At 36.3% G+C, this 26,196-nt stretch overlaps 1 protein-coding gene across 1 annotated transcript in view; it reads left to right on the plus strand.

The window, feature by feature from the left end:
- LOC121878379 (piwi-like protein Ago3) overlaps window positions 1-26,196 on the plus strand; it is a 129,947-nt gene that overhangs the window by 81,522 nt on the left and 22,229 nt on the right. The window contains exons 10-13 of the mRNA XM_042384585.1: window positions 1,756-1,921; window positions 7,583-7,761; window positions 20,947-21,141; window positions 21,482-21,706. Coding sequence (XP_042240519.1) covers window positions 1,756-1,921; window positions 7,583-7,761; window positions 20,947-21,141; window positions 21,482-21,706 — 765 coding nt within the window. The remainder of the gene's footprint in view (window positions 1-1,755; window positions 1,922-7,582; window positions 7,762-20,946; window positions 21,142-21,481; window positions 21,707-26,196) is intronic.

Below are 26,196 nucleotides of genomic sequence, written 5' to 3' on the forward strand. Positions count from 1 at the left end.
GGAATCCAATGCTCTGTTTGTTCATTTGAGGGATAACAAGCATTGCATTGACTGGGATAATGCCTCCTCAATATTACCTTGTAATTCAATTGATAGTAGGAACATCATAGAATCTAGTCTCATTAAACATACCGAAGCATTCAACATGAATTTGAGTAATGGCATGTACAAACTGGACAATTTTGTAATTAAGAAGATTTGTAACCAGGTGAGAAGGTTGGGTCACCTTACCCTCTGACCTGACTACCGACCGTTGCGGTGCTATTTAAAGATTAGTAGGGTCATTACCTAATACCTGACCATTGTGGACCTGGTCTCACCCTCCTCTGTATATATACACCTTGTTTTGTACTTCTCTTTAGTCTGTACTCACCCCTGAAGATGTGAATTACACGAAAGCGCTTGGGAATTTCGTGTTTTTTTCCTTCCTTGTGGTTATCAGCATATACCTAGATTATCTTTGCACCTACAGTGATTTACTTGCATATATATATATATATATATATATATATATATATATATATATATATATATATATATATATATATATATATATATATATATATATATATATATATATATATATATATATATATATATATATACATACATACATACATATACATACACAGTGACCCCTTGTTTTAACGAACTCAATCAGGTTCCAGAAGGTCGTTAGTTAACCGAAACAGCCTGGCAATTGGTTTTGGGTAGTGGTTCCAGCTCACGAAAATTTCCTAAATTCAACAAAAATGGTAGAAAAGTTCACTTACTTTGAGGTGTGTATGTAAGAAGGCTCCTGGATGATGATGATAGGGATTTAGGAGATTGGAGGAAGGGAGAAGAGAGAAGGCATTGGGGGTGGAAGAGAAGTCACCCCATGGCACCATTTCACCCATAAAATTTTAGTTCTCTTGGTGTATTTCAAGATTATTTTCTTTAAATCAACACTGCACTGCATTATATATTGTCAATATGTAAAATATATTTCAAAATGACCAATAATTTGCTTGGAAACACAGAAAAAAGCATTTAGTTGAAGAGTCTCAAGCAAGATGTTACCTCCACTGAAAACAGAGAGAGACTAACGCCTGTCTGGTGTGTTAACAGGCTGAATGGCACGCCAGAAACTAGTTTCTTTACCTTCAATTATGTTCAATAATTGTTAAAATGACTAAAAAAGTTAATATTAAACTTTTAAAATTATTGAATAGTATAAACTTCTTGATATTTACTAAAATAGTAAAGAATTTAAGCCTTAAAACCAATTATTGTACTGTGACTGATAATAAGCTGGTTTCGGTCAGTGCAACAGTTAATTCCGGGACTTCTGACCGCCTCAGATATAGATAAAAAAATAATAATAATTTTTTTTTTTTAAATAACACGCATTTTCTATACCGAAACGTTTCCAGTTAATGTAGTCTCCATGTATAATTAGAAAATTATGGGGGCCCCATGTGCATTCAGCTGACTACATTAAAGGTTAAGTGGTCAGTCACACTGTATCCATTCCTTATTATTTATTACTTTCACTGTACTGTATCCATTCATCATTATTCATTACTTTTACTGTACTGTATTTCATTGTAGATTTTTTATTAAAAGAAAATTTTTTTTTTTTATCTATGTCGGACTTACGACCATGTCGGACTTACGACCTGGATTTGGGTCCCTAACCCCGTCGTAAGTCGGGGTCTAGGTGTATATATATATATATGCAAACTGTGTATTAATATGATTTTCATTCACAAGGATACAACGAAGATCTTGTGCCTTATTCCTGAGCTGTGCTTCATGACTGGTCTGACAGATGAAATGCGGTCTGACTTTCGAGTAATGAAGGATATTGCAATGCACACACGCATCACACCAACAGTTCGTTATGGTTGTTTACGAACATTCATAAAGAATGTGAATGGTCAGTGGGTTGCTTTTCACCAAATCAATAACTTTATTGTTACTTGAGTTTTTTTGTCTGCCTCATATCAGTTTGCCCCAGAGATTTAGTTTTTGAGTACAGGTACGCCCAGATTATTCGTGGATTATTATTCGCGGATGACACCCTGGGTGTACCCAAGAATGACTGCAGGTACAGTCATTTTAAAGTTGCCGTCATTTTCGCGGCCGGGACAGGAGCCATTCATTCTAGAGACAGTAATTTCCTTTACCTGTATTGTATACTGTATATGTGTGTGTGTAGACACAGACAAAACACATACAAATAAATAATAATGGGAAAATCCTCTCACAAATAATCAGAAACAAATTTATTAAAAATGTGACCGTCTACCCTCAAGTCTACTCCTTGCTTTATTAATAACAAAGCACGAAGTAGACTCACACTTTTAATAAATTTGTTTCTGGTTATTTGTGACAAGATTTTCCCATTATTATTTATTTGTATGTATTTTGTGTGTGTGTGTGTGTGTGTGCACACACTCACATACAGTATATACAATACAGGTATGCACACACACGCACACACATACAGTACAGTACAGTATATACAATACAGGTGAAAGAAATAATGGAAGAGTTGACGGTTGGAATTTTTTTGTGAGATGGCAGGTCAATGCAAAAAGAAAATGCTTAAATTCACTGTGGTAATGATATTTTTAAATAAATTAGGCCAAAAAGTGTGAAAAAATAAGGGTTAAAGTTGCAAAAAAGTCAAGTGACTGTGAAAAGCTCTGCGATTGGTTGTGACGTCACTGACAGGTGCGAGCTGCCCAGCGAGTTGTGGTGTGTGTGTTGTTACCAGCAAAAATACAGGACTTGTTGCCATATACAATGTTGATATACACAGGCATATTTTTAGGTTAAAATAAATTATACTGCTCAATTATCATCGTGTGTATTTACTTGCTGGGTGCCAAAATGATGCAAAAGACCGATGACTCCAGCATGGAAGTTTTCATCACTGTTCTTTATTTCATGTCTGGAAAATGTAAGTTTTCGTCACTGATGTCTAAATTTAATGTTGTGGAAGGACTAGGGACGACCATGGCCAGGGAATGATCGGGTGAAAGATGTAATTTAACGTGCTTCATAGGTGGATGACAGAGTTCTCTACAATCATAAAGACATCTACTTTTGGTAAATTTCATTTATCTGCCTTGATGAACCCTGGAAGTAGTTGTCCAACCTTCTCGGCTGAGCGGCTCTGTAAATAAATATAATTAGATAATTAATTGTGCAACACAGTAATGCTATATTGAATATATATATACATTCAGGAGCCGGTGCTTGCCCAGTACTTGCCAACAGTGTGTAACAGAGATGTAACCGATCGCCCAAGCGGCTAACGAGCCGATAAGTGGTGAAGAGGATAAAAGTAAAAGTATAAATATTTCTAAGCACATTAACTAATTCAATGGATATTAGCTGCCCCTACTACAAATTTCATAATATAAACATTCCAAACAATATTGGTATTATTTTGGTTTTGGTCATCTGGGGAACCTTAAGATTCTAACTATGGGACTAAGTACTTTAAAAAATAAGATAAATTTTCTCTATGGGATTTCTGTCACAGAATATATTTCGATCACATATGAAAATACAGGCCATATGTTAGGTTAGGTTAGGGTATGATGAGTTACAAGGTTAGCTTAACATAGATCGGTAAGGGTGGGGAGGGAGGGAGTAGTAACTCAAAGCTAGTAATTTCTGATAGAAATGAAGGCCTAAATCGTTCATAACATATCGCAAACCATCAGAAAAAAGACATAGTCTGCATTTTAAATACAGGGATGACCAAAACTAAAAATTTACCCAATATAGCCTATCTTGAATCTAACCGTCCAAATACTCGTGGTAGTTAAAGTAAAATTTTACCCATTAATTAATAATATAAATGATATATCCTAGTGGTTCATTAGTGAATCATCAAAACAATAACAACACTTTGTTGTCATGTTTACCTAGCATCAGGCATTCTCAAAATAAAGTCCAGACAATGTCATTACTGTACTTCTAAATTGACTCGTATCTCCATCCATGTTTCGTCTGCAGGGTAGGTGGTGATGTCATTGCAAATGGCAACCCTGTTTCTAGAGAAATAAACTTATCTCTACTATTAAAGCAGGACTTTAAACTTTTATTATAAATTATATATACTGCATCACTCTGAATGTGGCAGAGTGTATTTCTTGTGTTTACCCAGAACCGTCAACTCATCCATTGTGCTAAGGGCAAACAAAATACATTTCTTTGTACACGAGTAAAAGTGTACCCTCTCCCCTCCCCCTGGTCAGCTAATGTTATTCGCGGATCTGGTGATTCTCGGCCTTTTTGAGAACCTAACCCCGGCGAATTTGAAGGGGATGCTGTTCAACTAAGCATTTGACAATTTTTTGTTTGTTAATTGAAAGAATTTGCTTATGGCACAGGTACACCACCGATTTTCAAGGGAACTGATAGCCTGGCACCTCCTTTAGTCTGGACCAAATTATGAGAGGGCACTTAACTTTCCTCCCTCCCAGCCTTGGTGAAGGTAGTTTTAGGCTGAAAGTTTTTATCTTTTAAAATGTAGCTGACTAGAGTTAGCATAATATTAATTGCATTGCTGGAATCCTTGTAAGATAGTGATTAATATGAGTATGAACATCATATAGTTTGCATAAGAGATAAAATTTTAGTCTAGTGTAGTACATTTGAGTACAAAGTGTGTACAGTACAGTAATGTTGCTCAAAATTTTGGCTTTTTCACATTTAATTTACATAAAATATTTGTTTAATTTAAATTTCTAGCAGTCCATGGTGCTTTAGAGACACAGGAGGTGTATAATTAGTGGGTCAGAGGTGTATTGTTGATTTATTATTACCTGATCTCTGTTGGTCCCGCAAAACGGATAATCCGGCAAGGCTTTGGAACCAAGGGTGCCGGAAAATCGGTGGTGGACCTGTATTTGTGGATCTAAAAAATATATGGGATAATTGTGAATTTGTTGTCTGCCGTCTAGAGTTTTATAGGGAGATTGAAGCATTTGTTAAGTTTATTGGGAAGATGGAACTTGTTGATAATGAAAGTAATATTATGCTCAAACAAATTGGCTCTTTAAATTTTAAAGAAAATGAAAACACAACACTGTACTGTTTAAGTTGAGTACGTTCATTTTCAGTAGGGCTGGCAGGCTTGTAAAGTTGTTTCCCTAAGCTTTCTCCAGCGAGTTAATTGTACTGTGATAATGTTCTATGACTCAAGTATTATACACAATTTCTAAAATTCAGTATTTAGCACTTATAAGTACAGTATTACCCCGCTTTACACGGTTTCACTTCACGCGATTTCTCATTTACGTGGTACCTTGCCAGAACCGGACTTTCACTTTCCGCGGTGCATCTACAGGTAGTTCTGCTATAACGCGATAATTGTGTTCTTGTAAAATATCGTGTTATAGAAAATCGCGTAATAGAAATAACAGGGCATATGGAGAAAATAGGGTTAGGTGCAGATTACTCGAAATCGAAAAAATTTAGTAGTTAGCCTAACACAAAGGATAGCACAGTCTAAATAAATGTTACATTCATATCTAATAATGAAATCATACTGTAAATGTAACACTTAAGTTGATGGGGGAGAAGGGTGATTTTGAGGTTGATAAAATCAAGCTTCTCTTAAGTGTTATATCCTTTCTTTTACGATCATCAACGGGAATTCTATCACCAGAACGCTTCTTGATAGTAAGCAAAAATCGCGTTATAGCAAACAAGCGTTCGCGTTATACAAATATCGTTCCTAATTCATAAATCGCGTTAGAGCAAATTCGCGTTATCAAAACACGCGTTATAGCAGAACTCACTGTACTCATATACAGTATGTGGTGAAGTATAATTTTTTTTTTATTCTTTTTTATTTAGCTCATAAAATTCATACAAATTACCCTGCCAGAATATAATTTACATTGCTGGAATTCTTACAATATGATGATCATTTTGAATATAAACATCATGGATTTTGCATTAGACATACAAATTTTAGATCTCATGTAATAATTTGGTTTACACAAAGCAAATATTTTATCGTTTGTGCAAAATATATGAAGTTTACATTCAAAATATTCCCTGACCTGCAAGGAATCTAGAAATGTCAATTATATTATCCTAACTTTAGTCTGGGTTATTATTTATTACTAAAAATGTAAATATACTATTTTCTCCCAATCGCTTCTCTGGTAGGGAGGGAGGGTGGGGGGTAGGAAGGGAGGGAGGGCGGAGGTGGGGTATTTTGATTGACAGATAGTGTCCTTGAAGAATATTTCTTTGTTTATTTACTGAAGATATTTGTTTAGCTCATAAAATTCATACAAATTACCCGGCCAGAATATAATTTACATTGCTGGAATTCTTACAATATGATGATCATTTTGAATATAAACATCATGGATTTTGCATTAGACATACAATTTTTAGATCTAATGTAATAATTTGGTTTACACAAAGTAAATATTTTATCTTTTGTGCAAAATATATGAAGTTTGCATTCAAAATATTCCCTGACCTGCAAGGAATCCAGAAATGTCAATTATATTATCCTAACTTTAGTCTGAGGTATTATTTATTATTAAAGGTTAAAATCTAGTTTTTTCACCCAAACATTTCTCAGAGAGATAGGAGCTAGTGAGCTGGGAAGAGGGGGGGTAGGGGTGGGGGGGGGGATTTGAGTCCATTATTTGAATGGACATTAACCTAGCGACTGTATTTCTCTTAAATATTAATTGTGTGAGCATTCCATCATAAAATTTAGGTGTTATTTTTACTACAACATAGGTATAACATAGGTATTGTGTCGGAAAAAGTGGAGTTTGGGGGTCTGGCCAGTCTCTATTGGAATTAATCCCATATGTTCTGTTGTTCACTTTCCGCGGTACCCTGTGGGTTCAATTGACCGCGTATATCGGGGTACTACTGTACTTTTTTTATGAAAATTGTGATGGACACAATAAAATTATATGACAATTTTCTTGTAAAATATATGCATTTTTATATGTACTGTACAGTAGTTCATACACTGACCACTTTTAGCCATTTTTGTAAGGGTATGAAACTCCCTGAAACTCATTCTCCTACATCACATTCTAAAATTTTGTGCCATTTTGATGGTGCATGGTATATGGGACTGTTACACTTGGGACCTACAGTACACTGTAAAGATTGACAGACATGTGTCTTGCATAATGTAAAACAAAGCACTGACTGAGAGGGGAAAGAGAAACCAACTCGGTGCTACCCAGCTTATTACAATCCACCATTCAGGGTGATGGCAGGGAAACATAGAATGTAAATTGGTACAATTAGCAGTGAATTCTGCAGTGTCAGGTGATTTGGATGTCACTTTAAGGGTTAAGTAGATATTTTTCTCAATTCACAATTTTGCACTCGAACCAGTAGAGGCTCAGAGTTGTAGATGGTCTGAACTAGAGAGGTGCTACTGTATCTTTATAGTACTTGTATTCCATTATTTTCCCAACTCCTTTCAATAGCTTCATAGATATTTTTGTGAATGAGTACAGTACAGTATCAGCATACAGCTGTACTTATAACTTTCATTATTGTATTGTACTATGCCTTCTTACAGATAATGCAGAGGCTTGTAAAGTCCTGTCGGACTGGGGTTTGACTCTGGAAGATAATGTAATACCACTGGAAGGTCGTTTAATACCTCCTGAAGCTATCTACTTTAAGAACAAAGAGGTGGAAGGTACACTGACGGCAGACTGGGCTCAGGAAGCTGGAAGAGCAAATACTCTTGTCCCTGTAAGGTTTTAAGATGTTTAAGAGTTCAGTGAAATGCTTATTTATTTTTTGAAATTTTTTCTTCATATAAATAGCCTCATGCATTATCTGTTTATATATGTACAGTCAAGAACACAACACTCTCACCATATTGCCTGTGGTGAGAGTGAGTCACAGGAATGAGTCTCTGAACTGACTTACCCTGGCTTTTATCTGGTGCACATGTGCTGTTTTATCTTATATTGGGTTGATACTGCTTCAGTTTGGGAGGGCATGAACTTTTGCTTGTGATTGTACATCCATTTATTGACAGAATAAGTTTCTTGGAATTTGAGATTGAGTGGTTTATATTTCCAGGAAGAAGATATGTTACATTCTACCATTAAGTAGTAGTTATACAGTAGATGGCAGACTCATTCTCCCTGATTTAGTTTAATAGAAATGATGTTTCAGGAGATGGCAAAGATGAATTTAAGCCATTCACTGCGGACATGCCACAAATGGAATAGTCCATCTCTGGAAATTGACTGCAGGTGTGTCATACTAGTATGGAATAAAAACCAGTTGTATGTGAAAAGTGCTTCACTGAGGGTATGCTTGAAATTCAGACCAGCTGCATTGAATGGGTTAAGAGTAGTGATGCAAAGTAGATAAAAAAAAAAATTATATATATATATATATATATATATATATATATATATATATATATATATATATATATATATATATATATATATATATATATATATATATATATATATATATATATATATATATATATATATATATATATATATATATATATATATATATATATATATATATATATATATATATATATATATATATATATATATATATATATATATATATATATATATATATATATATATATATATATATATATATATACAGTGACCCCTCGTTTAACGAACACCTCGGTTAACGTAATTTTGATTAACGAACTGCCTTCCATAAGGATCTTCAATTCGTTTAACGAAAAAAATTTTGCTTAACGAACTTCTTACGAACCGACCTCAACATGTTTTCGCTTGCACTGACCGGGCAACCAGCTTTAGTATCAGTCCGCCAATACATTAATCGGTTCTAGGGCTTAAATTCCTTACTATTTTTGTAAATATCAAAAAGTTTATACTATTCAATAATTTTAAAAGTTTAATATTCAATTTTTTAGTCATTTTAACAATTATTGAACAAAATTGAAGGTAAAGTGACTAGTTTAATGCGCGGCATCCAGCCTCTTAACACAGCAAACAGGCGTCAGTCTCTCTCTGTTTTCACTGGAGGTAACATCTTGCTTGAGACTCTTCAACTAAACGCTTTTTTTCTGTTTCCAAGCAAATTATTGGTCATTTTGAAATATATTTTATATATTGACAATATATAATGCAGTGCAGCGTTGATTTAAAGAAAATAATCTTGAATTAAACCAGAGCTAAAATTTTATGGGTGAAATGGCACCATGGGGTGACTTCTCTTCCACCCCAATGCCTTCTCTTCTTCCTTCTCCTCCACCCCAATGCCTTCTCTTCTTCCTTCTCCTCCACCCCCATTCTAAATCCCATCATCATCATCATCATCCAGGAGCCTTCTACATACACACCTCAAAGTAAGTGAACTTTTCTACCATTTTTGTTGAATTTAGGAAATTTTAGGTGAAGCTCAGAGCCAATTGCAAAACCCATTGAAACAATGGTTTTTACGGTTAGCAAAACGTTTGGTTTAACGAGCGACCTTCTGGAGCAGTTGAGTTAGTTAACTTAGAGAACCCACTGCTATATATATATATATATATATATATATATATATATATATATATATATATACACAGTCAATCCTCACATTACGCGGTCCCGCATTCCGCGTTTCACCGTTAACGCGGTGCCTTGCCAGAACCTAACATGCTCACATTCTGCAGTCGTGAACCCCATTACGCAGAGAGCGGCTGGCAAGCCTCGCCATTTTTGGATCCAAACCTCCCGCCATCCGCCATGTTGTGTAAGAGGCGCGAAAATGGTGCGCACAAGGCCGCCCAGTCATCAAAACATTACCGAGTTCTTTACCCGCCACCCACCACAACCGGCCCAAGTCAGTGATAGTGATAATTATAGTGAGGATATGGACTTATATGGACTTTGAGGGGTTTAACAAAGAGGCCCTGCAAGCCTCTGTGGTGGATATTGATACAATTGATACCAGTGATACAGGTGAGGGCCAATAGTCTGCCCTCTGCCTCGGAACCAACCCCCCATCCCCGTGTGCCCAGCCATCTTTTCTACTAATGTAAGTGTTAAAAAACCTAATATTATTGATATTTCTCATAATTATTAATTGTGTGTGCATGCCATCATAAAGTTAAGATAATATTTTTACTACAACATAGTTGTGTGTCGTCAAAAAGTGGAGTTTGGGGGTCGGCCTGGACTCTATTTCAATTAATCCCATATGTTATGTTATTCACTTTACGCGTTCCTCACTTTCCGCGGTACCCTCCGGGTTACATTAACCGCGTAAAGTGAGGGTTAACTGTGTGTATATATATATATATATATATATATATATATATATATATATATATATATATATATATATATATATATATATATATATATATATATATATATATATATATATATATATATATACACAGGTGGCCTATCAAAAATCCGGCAACCTCGGGACCTGAGGAGTGCCGGATTTTCGAAAATGCCGGAAAACTGATGGTTATATTTGCTGTATAAGTTTAACAGAAAATGACTACCTGTACAGTCGTTTAAACAAAAATTAAGCACTTAGAAGTTAGGATAATATAATTGACATTGCTGGATTCCTTGTAAGACCAGGAATATTTTTAATATAAATGTCATATATTTTGCACAAAAGATAACATATTTATTCAGAGTAAACATTGAATCTAAATTTGTGTATGTCTAATGCAAAATCTATAGTGTTTATATTCAATGATCATCAAATTGTAAGAAATTCCAGCAATGTAAATTATATTCTGGCCGGGTAATTTGTATGAATTTTATGAGCTAAAACAAATATCTTCAGTTAATAAAAAAAAAATATTCTTCAAGACACTATCTGTCAATCAAAGTACCCCAACTTGCCTCCCCCCCCCTCTTCCAACCGCGCCACATGGTCGGTCGGTCCCAACCCTCCCCCCCAACCCCCACCTTCCATCCCTACCAGAGGAATGTTGGGTGAAAAACTAATTTTAACTTTTAGTAATAAATAATACCTCAAACTAAAGTTAGGATAATATAATTTACATTGCTGGATTCCTTGTAAGACCAGGAATATTTTGAATATAAATGTCATATTTTGCACAAAAGATAACATATTTACTCAGAGTAAACATTAGATCTAAAATTTGTATGTCTAATGCAAAATCTATGATGTTTATATTCAAAATGATCATCAAATTGTAAGAATTCCAGCAATGTAAATTATATTCTGGCCGGGTAATTTGTATGAATTTTATGAGCCAAATAAAAAAAAAATAAAACTTCACGCGTATATGGGTAGATGAACCGCGGAAAGTGAAAGTTCGGTTCTGGCGAGGCACCGCGTATATGAGAAATCGCGTAAAGTGAAACCGCGTAAAGTGGGTTAATACTGTATACAGTGACCCCTCCATTAACAAACTCAATCCGTTCCAGAAGGTCGTTCGTTAACCGAAAAGTTCGTTAACCGAAACCATTGTTTCAATGGGTTTTTGGGTAATTGGTTCCAGGTCACCGAAAATTTCCTAACTTCAACAAAAATGGCAGAAAAATTTACTTACTTTGAGGTGTGTATGTAGAAGGCTCCTGGATGATGATGATGATGTGCATTTGAAGTGGGAGGTGGAGGAGGAGAAGGGAGAAGAGAAGGAAGTGGAGGTGGAGGAGAAGCATTTTACTGCTTCTTGGAAGGTGAGTCACCTTCCATGAAAATGTCAGGAACCTCTGGACTGACAGATTCTCCACCATGAACATCCTCTCTCCTTGAAGTGGAAGGCTGAGGACTAGCATCATCCTCTCTCCTTCTTGAAGTGGAAGGCTGAGAGCTAGCATCTTGTTCCCTCTGCCTTTTACTGAAGAAAGTGTCAATTGTGGTCTGTGGGGCACCTGTCCTCCTCACCATTAACTTATGTTTAAAGAAGGAGACCACTGAGTCCTCAACATGACACAAAGTTAGTTCAGTTTTTTCCACTTCTGGGTGCTTTGAAGCCAGTTCCCTGAACTTCTCCCAGTATAAATCACATCTTTCAACTGTTTAGCTGACATATGGTCATCACTTTCAATTTCCTCCTCACCACTGTCAGCCTCTACCCGTAACATCTCATCCAGTTGCTTCAAGTCATCAGGAGTAAGTTCCTCCTCATGAGACATCACAAGCTCTTCCACATCCTTCTCCTCCACTTCAAGGCCCAATGACTGACCAATGGACACAATCTCCTGGTCCAACTCTGTTTCTTCCTCAAATCCCTCAAAATCATGGACTACTGATGGCCACAGTGCTTTCCATGAAGAAATGAGGGTTCTATTGGAGACTTCTTGCCATGATGACACAATCAATTTTACAGCCTCCAGGACGTTGAATTGTGTCTTCCAGAACTGTTTCAGTGTTAGTTCAGGATCAGTGGAAGTTGCCTGATGACACCTCCTAAACATTTTCTTCATGTACAACTTCTTGAAGTTGCTGATTACATTCTGGTCCATTGGCTGTATGAGTTATGTAGTGTTTGGAGGCAAAAACAACACTTTCACAAAGTCAAATTGATACTCCAAATTGCTGGCAAGGTCAGGGTCATGACCAGGAGCATTATCCATGAGGAGAAGAGCCTTTAAAGGAAGTTTATTGGTGGTTAGGTAGCTCTTGACAGAGGGGCAAAACACATCAACAGCCCATTCATTAAAGAACTGTCTTGTCACCCATGCCTTACGGTTGGACTTCCAATAAACTCCAAGCTTTGTTCTTACCACTTTCTGTTGCTTGACCACCCTGGGGTTTTCAGAGTGGTAGACAAGCATAGGCTTCAGTCGGAAATCCCCTGAAGCATTGGCACCAAGCAATAGAGTGAGACGGTCTTTCATGGGTTTATGCCCAGGTAAAGAGGCTTCATCTTTGGTGATGAATGTTCTTTTGGGCATCTTTTTCCAGAACAGCCCAGTTTCGTCCACATTGAACACTTGCTGTGGAAGATAATTTTCTTCTTCCATCAGTTTTTTAAATTCAACTAAAAACTTTGCTGCCCCTTCTTTATCAGCACTAGCAGCTTCACCATGCCTAACAACACTTAAAATGTCACTTCTTTTCTTAAATTTTTCGAACCAGCCTTTGCTAGCCCGAAAATCTTCAAATTCTGTTCCTGAAGAACCAGGTTGATCTGCCTTTAAATGTTCATAAATCTCCCTGGCTCTTTCACAAATGAAATCACCAGAAACTGAATCACCTTTCATCTGTTTTTCCCTAATCCAAATGATAAGTAACCTCTCAGTTTCTACGATTAGGGATCTACTTCTAAACACTCTTGTAGATTTGTCTCTCACGTTCACTTCCTTAAATTTGTCTTTTTGTGCAAGAATTGTCGACACAGTTGATGCCGACATGCCATATTCTTTGCATAGCGCATTTGATTTAATGCCTTGTTCGTGTTTTTTTTTATTATTTCCTGCTTTATTTGGATTGAAATTGCTTTTCTTGATCTTTTAGGCCCCATGCTGGATTCAAACAATGGCAACACGTATTTTTCAAAGTTAAACTAGCTGTAAATAAAGAATATTTTCTTTAGAATAACACTGCACTGCACTATATATTGTCAATATGTAAAATAATTTTCAAAATGACCAATAATTTGCTTGGAAACACAGAAAAAAAGCATTTAGTTGAAGAGAGTCTCAAGCAAGATGTTACCTCCAGTGAAAACAGAGAGAGACTGACGCCTGTTTGCTGTGTTAAGAGGCTGGATGCCACGCATTAAACTAGTCACTTTACCTTCAATTTTGTTCAATAATTGTTAAAATGACTAAAAAATTGAATATTAAACTTTTAAAATTATTGAATAGTATAAACTTCTTGATATTTACTAAAATAGTAAGGAATTTAAGCCCTAGAACCGATTAATGTATTGGCGGACTGATACTAAAGCTTGTTGCCCGATTAGTGCAAGCGAAAACATGTTGAGGTCGGTTCGTAAGAACTTCGTGAAGCGAAATTTTTTTCGTTAACCGAATTGAAGATCCTTATGGAAGGCAGTTCGTTAATTGAAATTACGTTAACCGAGGTGTAAGTTAAACGAGGGGTCACTGTGTATATATATATATATAAGTATTACCCAGCAACGCTTTCATAGCGTTTTTTCGCCTCTGAGTGCCTTGCCAAAAAGCTGAACTTTCGCCGCGGATTTTTCACAGCAGTAAGGTGTCGGCTCAAAACTATTTTTGGGTCGCACCACCCACCGCCACCCTGCCTGACTGCCCTGTTTTGGCTCATAAAATTCATACAAATTACCCAGCCAGAATATAATTTACATTGCTGGAATTCTTATAATTTGGTGATCATTTTGAATATAATAACATATATTTTGCATTTAAACATACAATTTTAGATAAAGAATTGTTCTCTAAATGATATGTTATCTTTTATTCCAAAATATATGACATTTATATTCAAAATATTCTATAATCTTCTGAGAATCAGCAATGTCAATTATTATATTATCCTAACTTTAATCTGAAGTATTATTTAATACTAAATGTTAAAAACTCTTGAATGGAGGAGTTGGTGGGGGTGGAGGGAGGTTAGGACTGACCTGATGGGTTTGGAAGAGGCAAGGTGAGATTACTGATTGACAGATAGTGTTGAAGAATATTTTTTTTTTATTAACTGTAGATATTTGTTTTAGCTCATAAAATTCATACAAATTATCCGGCCAGAATATAATTTTACATTGCTGGAATTCTTATAATTTGGTGATCATTTTGAATATAAACAACATATATTTTGCATTAAACATACAATTTTAGATAAAAATTGTTCTCTAGGTAATTATGTTATCTTTTTTGTGAAAAATATATGACATTTATATTCAAAATATTCCTGGTCTTACAAGAATCCAGCAATGTCAATTATATTATCTAACTTTAGTTTGAGGAATTATTTATTACTATACCTGGTTTTCCCCAAAAATTTTCTCAGAGGAAGGCCAGTGGGTGTAGTGTGAGAAGAGGGGGAGGAGTTGAGTCCATTATTTGAATGGACATTAACTTGTGACTGTATTTCTCTATTTCTCTTAAGTATTAATTGTGTGCATGTACCATCATAAAATTAAGATGTTATTTTTACTACAACTAGTTATTTGTCGTCAAAAAGTGGAGTTTGGGGTCGGGCTGGGTTCTATTGGAATTAATCCCATATGTTCTGTTATTCACTTAACGGTTTCATAGCTGGACCCTCTGGGTTCAATTGACCGCGTTAAGTGGGGTGACTTACATATATATATATATATATATATATATATATATATATATATCTAATGAAAACATGGATAGATAAATCTTGATAAAATCTGCGGGAAAATGGAAACAACGGGCACCTTAGCTTTCGTCTTTATTAAGACATCTTCGAAACTGGATTACATGGACAGAGAGGCAAATATACAGGTTGCCTTAAAAACATGAGGTCAGGTCATAATGATGTCATCCACTAATCCCACCAACACACACGTAGAGGGCTTAAGAGAAGGGGTGACCTGACCTGACCTGACTAGTATCACCTCCTTCTCTTAGCTCCTCGTGTGTTGGTGTGGGGATTAGTGGATGACATCATTGACCTCATGTTTTAAGGTCACTCTTATATTTAAGCCTCTCTCTCTATCCATGTAATCCAGTTGCCTCTGAAGATGTCTTGAATAAAGACGAAAGCTAAGGTGCTCCGTTGTTTCCATTTTCCCGTGTGATTTTATCAATATATATATATACAGTTTTACCCCGCCTAACGCGGTTTCACTTAACGCGTTTTCGCATATACGCGGTGCCTTGCCAAAGCTGAACTTTCACTTAACGCGGATTTTTTCCACATATATGCGGTGAGTGTCCGAGACGCTATTTTTAGATTTGCCCCACCCGCCACCCTGCCTGACTGCCTGTTTTAGCTCATAAAATTCATACAAATTACCAGGCCAGAATATAATTTACATTGCTGGAATTCTTATAATTTGGTGATCATTTTGAATATGAACATCATATATTTTGCTTTAAACTTACAATTTTTAGATAAAAATTTTTCTCTAGGTAACTATGGTATCTTTTGTGCAAAATATATGACATTTATATTCAAAATATTCCTGGTCTTACAAGGAATCCAGCAATGTCAATTATATTATCCTAACTTTAGTTTGAGGTATTATTTATTAAAATTTAGTGGTTATCCCACACATCTCCTTGGGCCGGTTGGTGGGGGGTGGGGGGGACGGAGGGACCAACTGACCATCTGTTACCCTGTGAAGAATTATTATTTTTTTTTATTAACTGAAGATATTTGTTTTAGCTCATAAAATTCATACAAATTACCCGGTCAGAATATAATTTACATCGCTGGAATTCTTATAATTTGGTGATCATTTTGAATATAAACATCATATATTTTGCTTTAAACTTACAATTTTTAGATAAAAATTTTTCTCTAGGTAACTATGGTATCTTTTGTGCAAAATATATGACATTTATATTCAAAATATTCCTGGTCTTACAAGGAATCCAGCAATGTCAATTATATTATCCTAACTTTAATCTGAGGTATTATTTAATACTAAATGTTAAAAACTCTGGAAGGGAGGATTGGTGGGGGGTGGGGGGGAGGGTTGGGACTGACCGCGCGGTTGGAAGAGGGGGGAGGCAAGGTGGGGTACTTTGATTGACAGATAGTGTCGTGAAGATTATTTTTTTTTTATTAACTGAAGATATTTGTTTTAGCTCATAAAATTCATACAAATTACCCGGTCAGAATATAATTTACATTGCTGGAATTCTTATAATTTGGTGATCATTTTGAATATAAACATCATATATTTTGCTTTAAACTTACAATTTTTAGATAAAAAATTTTCTCTAGGTAACTGTTATCTTTTGTCCAAAATATATGACATTTATATTCAAAATATTCCTGGTCTTACAAGGAATCCAGCAATGTCAATTATATTTTCCTAACTTTAGTTTGAGGTTATCCCACACATCTCCTTGGGACGGTTGGTGGGGGGTGGGGGAGGGAGGGACCGACCGACCATCTGTTAGCCGGCTGTGTAGTGTGAGAGGGGGAGGGAGTTGAGTCCATTATTTGAATGGACATTAACTTGGTGACTGTATTTCTCTATTTCTCTTAAGTATTAATTGTGTGCATGTACCATCATAAAATTAAGATGTTATTTTTACTACAACATAGGTATGTGCCTTCAAAAAGTGGAGTTTGGGGGTCGGGCCGGTTTCTATTGGAATTAATCCCATATGTTCTGTTGTTCACTTAACGCGATTTCACTTAACGCGGGACCCTCTGGGTTCAATTGACCGCGTTAAGTGGGGTACAACTGTGTATATATATACAGTGAGTTCTACTATAACGCGTGTTTTGATAACGCGAATTTGCTCTAACGCGATTTATGAATTCGGAACAATATTTGTATAACGCGATCGCTTGTTTGCTATAACGCGATTTTTGCTTACTATTTCTCCAATTTTGTGGTACAGTGAGTTCTGCTATAACGCGTGTTTTGATAACGCGAATTTGCTCTAACGCGATTTATGAATTCGGAACAATATTTGTATAACGCGATCGCTTGTTTGCTATAACGCGATTTTTGCTTACTATTTCTCCAATTTTGTGGTATTAACTGTGAATATGGTAAAGAAGAATATCTCCAAAAAGCATTCTGATGATAGAATTCCCGGTGATTATCGTAAAAGAAAGGATATAACACTTGAAGAGAAGCTTGATGTTATCGACCTCAAAATCACCCTTCTCCCCCATCAAGTTACATTCATATTTTTTCAAGGTAAAGTGTTAAATTTACTGTATGATTTCATTATTAGATATGAATGTAACATTTATTTAGACTGTGCTATCCTTTGTGTTAGGCTAACTACTAAATTTTTTCGATTTCGAGTAAACTGCACCTAACCCTATTTTCTCCATAAGCCCTGTTATTTCTATTACGCGATTTTCTATAACACGATATTTTACAAGAACACAATTATCGCGTTATAGCAGAACTACCTGTATTAACTGTGAATATAGTAAAGAAGAATATCAACAAGAAGAGTTCTGGTGATAGAATTCCCGGTGATGATCATAAAAGAAAGGATATAACACTTGAAGAGAAGCTCGATTTTATCAACCTCAAAATCACCCTTCTCCCCCATCAAGTAAAGTGTTACATTTACTGTATGATTTCATTATTAGATATGAATGTAACATTTATTTAGACTGTGCTATCCTTTGTGTTAGGCTAACTACTAAATTTTTTCGATTTCGAGTAATCTGCACCTAACCCTATTTTCTCCATAAGCCCTGTTATTTCTATTACGCGATTTTCTATAACACGATATTTTACAAGAACACAATTATCGCGTTATAGCAGAACTACTATATATATATATATATATATATATGTGAGTATATATATATATATATATATATATATATATATATATATATATATATATATATATATATATATATATATATAATATATATATATATATATATATATATATATATATATATATATATATATATATATATATATATATATATATATATATATATATATATATATATATATATATATATATATATATATATATATATATATATATATATATATATATATATATATACATACATACATACAGTCAACCCTCACTTTACGCGGTCCCACATTCCGCGTTTCCACGTTTACGCGGTGCCCTGCCAGAACCCAGGATGCTCACATTCCGCGGTGGGTGTACCCCTTTACACGGGTGAAGTATAATTTTTTTTATTTAGCTCATAAAATTCATACAAATTATCCGGCCAGAATATAATTTACATTGCTGGAATTCTTACAATTTGATGATCATTTTGAATATAAACATCATAGATTTTGCATTAGACATACAAATTTTAGATATAATGTTTACTCTGAGTAAATATGTTATCTTTTGTGCAAAATATATGACATTTGTATTCAAAATATTCCTGGTCTTACAAGGAATCCAGCAATGTCAATTATATTATCCTAACTTTAGTTTGAGGTATTATTTATTACTATACCTGGTTTTCCCCCCAAAATTTCTCAGAGAGGGAAGAGCCAGGAGTGTAGTGTGAGAAGAGGGGGAGGGAGTTGAGTCCATTATTTGAATGGACATTAACTTGGCGACTGTATTTCTCTATTTCTCTTAAGTATTAATTGTGTGCATGTACCATCATAAAATTAAGATGTTATTTTTACTAGAACATAGGTATTGTGTTGGAAAAAGTGGAGTTTGGGGGTCAGCTGGTCTCTTTTTCATTTAATCCCTTATGTTATGTTATTCACTTTACGCGTTTCTCACTTTCCGTGGTACCCTGTGGGTTACATTAACCGCGTAAAGTGAGGGTTGACTGTATATAATAGTGTAAAGCATTACTGTTACTGTGTCCAGTGTATGTTGGACAGTTGGGCTCTGGTACTGTATTGGTATTGGCCTGGGTACTGTATGTGTTTATACAAGCTGCCAGCCTGCCACTACTTAAGCAGTCCACTGGGCATTAAGTTAGTGAGCATCTGCATCTCATTGTGGTAGATTCTGGGTCAATGTATATTAGAAGACATAATAAGATTTTTTGTTCTAATAGGTTCAGACAAAAACAAGACAATTTTCATCTGTGACACTTTTGGCACATTTAACCCAGAACCGAAATATTGGGAGTTGAATATCAGAAATTTTTACCCTAAAAACACCTCCCAAGAAAATATCAAATGATAATGAGGATTGCAGTTCTATTAAGTACAAAGAGGATGCATGTTCCTCTTAATATCACACAAAAAGCTGGAATACTGTATTACAAAGACTAGACAAAAGTGTTTCATCTTGCACACTTCTTGAACAACATGGCGTTGGAACACAATGGTTTATAATATCGAAAGTCCCTGTGACGAGATTGTGAAATTCTTTGCTGATAGTGAAACAAACAAAGGCATGGCTAAGTGTAAATCATTGTGATGTGTGAGGTCAGCAGAGCTTACACAGTGGTGTTAGTGGTTTAAGCAATGGAGAAGTGCAGGGGTGTTTATTACTGACCACCCTTTTTATGTGAAAAAGTCAGAATTTCACCAGAATTTGATAATTAATCATAAATCACAATACACTGTGTAATGGTGATGAAGCTGCATTATGCATGTACCTATACATACGAGTATGTATGCTGTACTCATAGCTTATATAAAACACTGCAGTCTCGTGAATGGATGGAGGAGAGTGAAAGTGAGTGTTTGGCCACCCTGCAAATTATGGGAAAAGGGTTGCAAAAATTAAAAAGATATATGACACTGGTCTGATAAAAGATATCATTACATATTTCCATTTCCAATACAGTTCTGTATATTTGTAATTTATAGGTTATTGAATGAATGTTTGGGAGATCCTTATTTTCTAGAGTAGAAAATCATTCCTCAACCACCCATGCTCAGGTGACTTGGTGTTCTAACAGCAAGGTATTTCTAACAGCAAGGTATTGTGTCCTGTTAGATCAATGTCAATTGCTGCTTAACAGTTTTAACCATGGTTTAGTAGTTGCTTTGAAAGCTAGTGAGTAAACAGAACACTAGGTTTGAACCCTGAAACTGTTCACTTTTGTAGGCTTTATGTGCTCTTTATGAAACTAGCCCTAATGGATCATCACTCTGAAATGAGGAATGGTTAACTCCCAGATGATGTTTTCAGTTATCATGATGGAAGTTACTTTATGATGGAAAATCTTCCACAGTTTGCTAGCACAATAATAAGAGCCACTTGACTTGAAGTTAAGGTAGAAAATGGAATTTCAGGATCACCATTTTATTTTGTATTTATCTTGAGTGACATACATATACAGTGAATAAATAAAATGTTTTGTTGACGATCCAAAGTCTCACGGTGATCAGTTTTCATCAAGAAAAGTGTTCTTATGTTTTATTTTTAGGTAGACCTGAAACCACACTGTTGGCTGATCCTCTTCACCCAGAAAATCCAGCAGAATGCAAGTAAATTTGTTGGCATGTTAAAGCAGGTGACTCGCATCATGGGTATTCATGTTGGAGACCCTCAAATGGTCTGCCTGCCTGATGACAAGACAGAGAGTTATGTCAACAGCTTGAAAATTTTTTATCATGATGAGGTAATGAAGTTAGTTAACAGTTTATTAATTTTGTGGCTGAGTGAGTGTTGTAAATTTTGATTGATCATCATTGAGAGAAACACGATAATGAAATTCTGTGATTAGAGTTTAAGTATTAAATTAATTTGCCTTGACTGATATCTTAATAAGTTTTACCATGTCATTTTGTTTATATTATCCTCTTCCATGCCACTTCAAAACAAGCTACAACTTGATTTTGTATAGTGTACTGTGTATATACAGTGACTTAAAATTAGTGAATAAGTGATGTTAATGTATTGTAATTTATCAGCTCTGTTCATTATTCTAGCACATCTTACTTTTGCATTATCTTTTCCAGTTGCAGTTGGCAGTCATTATCTTCCCATCTCGGCGAGAGGACCGATACTCAGCAGTGAAGCGACTTGCATGTGTAGACTTGGCTCTTCCGACCCAGTGTATCAACAGTCGCACTATTAGCCAGGACAGTATACTGCGTTCGGTAACACAGAAGATTGCATTGCAGATTAATTGTAAACTTGGTGGGGAACTGTGGATGTTGAAGATTCCCATGACTGGACTAATGGTAGGAAATATATTATTGTGGAAAAATTTTTTCTCAAAAGTTAGATGTAAAGAATGCATTATATTTATACTATCTTGTGTTAACCTAATGGCAGAGATTGAGAGCAATAGAATGTAAATTTCTTCCTGTCTTGAAATTTTTTCCAATCGAATTAAAGATCAAAGTTTAAGGGCACAATATTTCATCATAAGTTAGAAAAACTACTCAACCAACTTTTATTTTTTTAAACCCAACTGTATTCTTTTCATCACTCATGGATCTCGAGATCCCCAGACTTTTCAAATTATCTTTGGGTCTTCATCCTAAATATTTAATGAATGTCTATCATTCATGTGTAGTTTTTATGAAAAGTTAAACTAAAGTAAACCCTTGGTATTCGTGGAGGTTAGGTTCAAGAATGGCGTGAATAGCAACTTGTACCTGAGTGCACTGCTGTATACCTATACCATGCAACCGACCAGCCACAGCAGCACTCATCCCCACTTTAAACTTATCTAATAATTCAACTTTCTTTGTCAGGGTCATCACTAACTTCTGCCTTTTACATTTTACTCCACTAGCACTGACCTGACACTAGGCAGTCTTTTAGGGGCCATTTCAAACAGAAACACTAAAGTTTTGAGAGAACAACACGAGATGCTGCGTGGGATGACTCGTTGTGCTGCAGGAAAAGGCTGGCAAGCTAGCCACCCTAGCCACCTTTTGCTTATTGCGAATCGTCGAAATTGCGAATCGCAAACCCATGAATGGCAAGGGTCTACTGTAATTCATGGAAGAGAATGGAAGATGGACCATATATTAAGCTTTAAAAGCTTTTAATAAGAACAAAGCATTCTGAATTAATTTTGTTTGGAAGGTTTTACCAAATATAAAATGCTTTGGTGAATTATGGCAAAATGCATGTTTTTATGTAATATATCAAGTCATATTAACCCTTTCTGTATTACACCCTTTAGCTTTCATGAGTCACTGACCCCACCCAACACTGCACAACTGTCCCTTGCTTGACATTGTACAAGGGTTAATTCTAACTTGTGTGTTTTGGTTATACAGTGGTCCCTCGGTTAACGAGCACAATTCGTTCTAGAAGGTTGCTCGTTAATAACCATTGTTTCAATGGGTTTTTGGGTAGTGGTTCCAGCTCACCGAAAATTGCCTAATGTCAACAAAAAAGGTAGTAAAGTACACTTACTTTGAGGTGTGTATGTAGAAGGCTCCTGGATGATGATGATAATGATGATGGGAATTAGAATGGTGGTGGAGGAGATGGGAGAGAAGAGGCATTGGGGTGGAAGAGAAGTCACCCATGGTGCATTCACCCATAAAATTTTAGTTCACTTGGTGTAATTTAAGATTATTTTCTTTAAATCAACACTGCACTGCATTATATATTGTCAATATGTAAAATAAATTTCAAAATGACCAATAATTTGACTGGAAACACAGAAAAAAAAGCGTTTATATTGAAGAGAGTCTGAAGCCAGATGTTACCTCCACTGGAAAGACACAGACACTGATGTCTGTATGGTGTGTTGACAGACTGTTTGGCGTGCTAAAAACTAGTTTCCCTGTACAGGTAGTCCCCGACTTACGACCACATGGACTTACGTCCATTGGTACTTACGACCTGCTCTGACCTTACATCCGTTGGGATATCTGACCGCGACAGTCGTGACCAAAAATATTTTCAAATGACACGCGTTCTATACCGAAACGTTTCCGTCCGGGCGAGAGGGTCTCGGTGCCTCGTGGGTACACTACTCAGTGGGCTTAGTTTGTGGTTGGCTATCGTATCCTATACTGATCGCTGTGAACTTTCGTTATTATCGTATTTAATTGACTTTATAATGACTGGAAAGCGTAAAGTGAGAGTGCTGGTGGTGCTCCAAAGAAAGAGACAGGCAATACTTTTGAGATGAAACTGAAGATAATAACACAGCATGAGAATGGAAAAACAGTGGCAACAATCTCACGCTACCTAGGTTTCTCACACTCGACTATATCCACTATTCTGAAAGACAAGGAATGTATTCGTGATGTAGTGAAAGGAACAACACCTATAACGGGAACTATAATATCAAAGAAAAGACAAGGTCCTATTCACGACATGGAAAAATTATTGGTGATATGGATAGAAGACCAGATACAGAAGCGTGTACCCTTAAGCCATCTAACCATACAGGCTAAAGCAAGAAGCCTGTTCCAAAGCCAGGAAGTCATGGGTGGTTTGATGGATTTAAAAATTGCTACAGTCTACACAATGTTAAGGTGAGTGGAGGCAGCTAGTGCCGATGTTGGTGCTGCCGAAGCTTTTAAGGAGGAGTTAGATGAAGTGATTGTGGAAGGGAATTATTTGCCTGAGCAAATATTCAATGTGGATGAGACTGGATTATTGTGGGCGCATGCCTGAGGGACATATGGTTTCAAAGGAGTTAATGAAAATGAAGTTGTTTCGGATATTAGTAACAAGATAGTGGAGTTAGGTAAACAGCTGGAGTTAAACATTGATAATGAAGATGTTGAACAGTTGGTTGAAAGTGTAGCAGAAGAGCTCGTAACAAGGATCTTATTGAACTAGATGCAGAAAATTGCAGAGGAAGAAGAAGACAAAACGTAGAAGAACCTGCACCCCAAAAAGTTTTCAGTGAAACTAATGGCAGAGGCATTTGCTACAATTAATAAAGGAATGCAAATGTTTGATGGCATGAATCAAATTTTGAGCGTTATGCCAAAGTTGACAGAATGATTCAGGATGCACTTGCTTGCTAGAGAAATTTATAATGAAAAGAAAAAAAACAAACTGTGCAGTCTAAATTGACATCTATTTTAAGAAGTCCCCAGTGCTGTCTCTCACGCCCCACCAGTGCTGCCTCTTCACTCCCTCAAGATGATCCAATACCTTCAACCAGCAAGTTTCCACACAGTACATAAACCTGTCTGAAGAAAGCGACATTGATGACCCACCCAGCCCTGTTCTCCTCTGCTTTATCCAATTAATATAGTCTCCATGTATCCGTAAGGAGAATGAAAGTGTAGAAGGTCTATAGTCAGAAACTATTGTCGAATTTCTGAAGTTGTGCTGGAGAATTCATGAAGGATGTCCAATGCTGGCCAGAAGTTGGTCAGCCAACGTTTTCCATCTGGACGCGAAGTTGGAGTAGTGGCTGTAGTTCATTCTGATATTCACGACGTCCTCAACTATGAGAACGCTGGCCCGAGAGGTGCCACAAGTGCACTTTGGTTTGAGGACTGATGTGGACATGTCCTGTCAACACATGGTGCCACAACAGAGTAGAAGTAACATTAATTGAAGATCCAAAGCCATTCTGTGTTGTGGAAATTACAAAACGATTTAACGCTCTACTCGGTAAACGAGTTTGCCACAATAGTCATTTCAGACACACTCTTGCTTCTGGACAATCTGTAAGTGATGTATCAATCACATCATCATCAACTGGAGGTAATACATTTATCTGGGTCTTCTTCAGACGATCCGCGTGCACGACATCTGCGATCTGTGCATTAGGCTTCCAAATTTTGAATTTGTAGCCTGATTCTTTCGAGATTATGCGGAATGGACCAGAAAATTTTGCCGAAAGTTTGAAGTTCCTTTCAGGTTCTCTTAACATAACAGCGTCCCCAACGTTTAATGCGACAGGTTTAGCTTGTTTATGTTGTTTGATGATCATTTCGGCGCGTGACGCCGCTAGATGTGATTGTACTTGGGCATGAATATCTGTAAAGACATGAATTTGTTTTGCCGCGAAATCATCCGTATTATAAACCGGGTATGGCGCATCTGTAAGGATGTCGTAAGGTAGACGTTTATCCGTACCATAGACAATGTAGTAGGGTGTTTTGCCCGTAGAGCTATTAACTGACCCTTTTATAGACGCTGCAACCTGCGGTAACCAATCCTCTCATGCATATTGAAAACCACTGACAATTGGATTCAGTATTTCTAGGATTTTACGATTGGTTCTTTCAACAAGGCCATTAGCCTGTGGATGATAAGCTGTCACAAAAGTTTGTTTAATACCATATTGTGCACATATATGCGCTACTAGCTGATTCTTGAACTCTGTTCCATTGTCAGAGAGCAGAACTTTAGGCGTAGTATATGGACATATAAGATTCATCACTAATGGATAGGCTACTGCTTCGGCCGTTTTGCTTTTTAGTGGGACCAAGACCACGAACCTTGAAAAGTGATCCACACACACTAACATCCCTGATGACTCATTGGGAGTTGTAACAAGTCAATAGCGACTGTGTCAAACGGACGGTCTGGTGTAGTGTAAGATTGTACCATCGTACGATATGTTTTCCCATGTCGAGATGGGGCCTTGTCTTTGGCAGCGCCCGGTTGCCAGTCACCAGCTGACGCTGTTAGAATAAAGTCTACAAAGAACGTGGTCTATGACTCAAACCTCTCACATGTAGGATATTGTAGAATCGGGGCAGGTGATCCTGTTGAACCTTTATGTTGA

Source organism: Homarus americanus, unplaced genomic scaffold (assembly GCF_018991925.1).
Source record: "Homarus americanus isolate GMGI-L3 unplaced genomic scaffold, GMGI_Hamer_2.0 scaffold41027, whole genome shotgun sequence".
NCBI classification, from domain to species: domain Eukaryota; kingdom Metazoa; phylum Arthropoda; class Malacostraca; order Decapoda; family Nephropidae; genus Homarus; species Homarus americanus.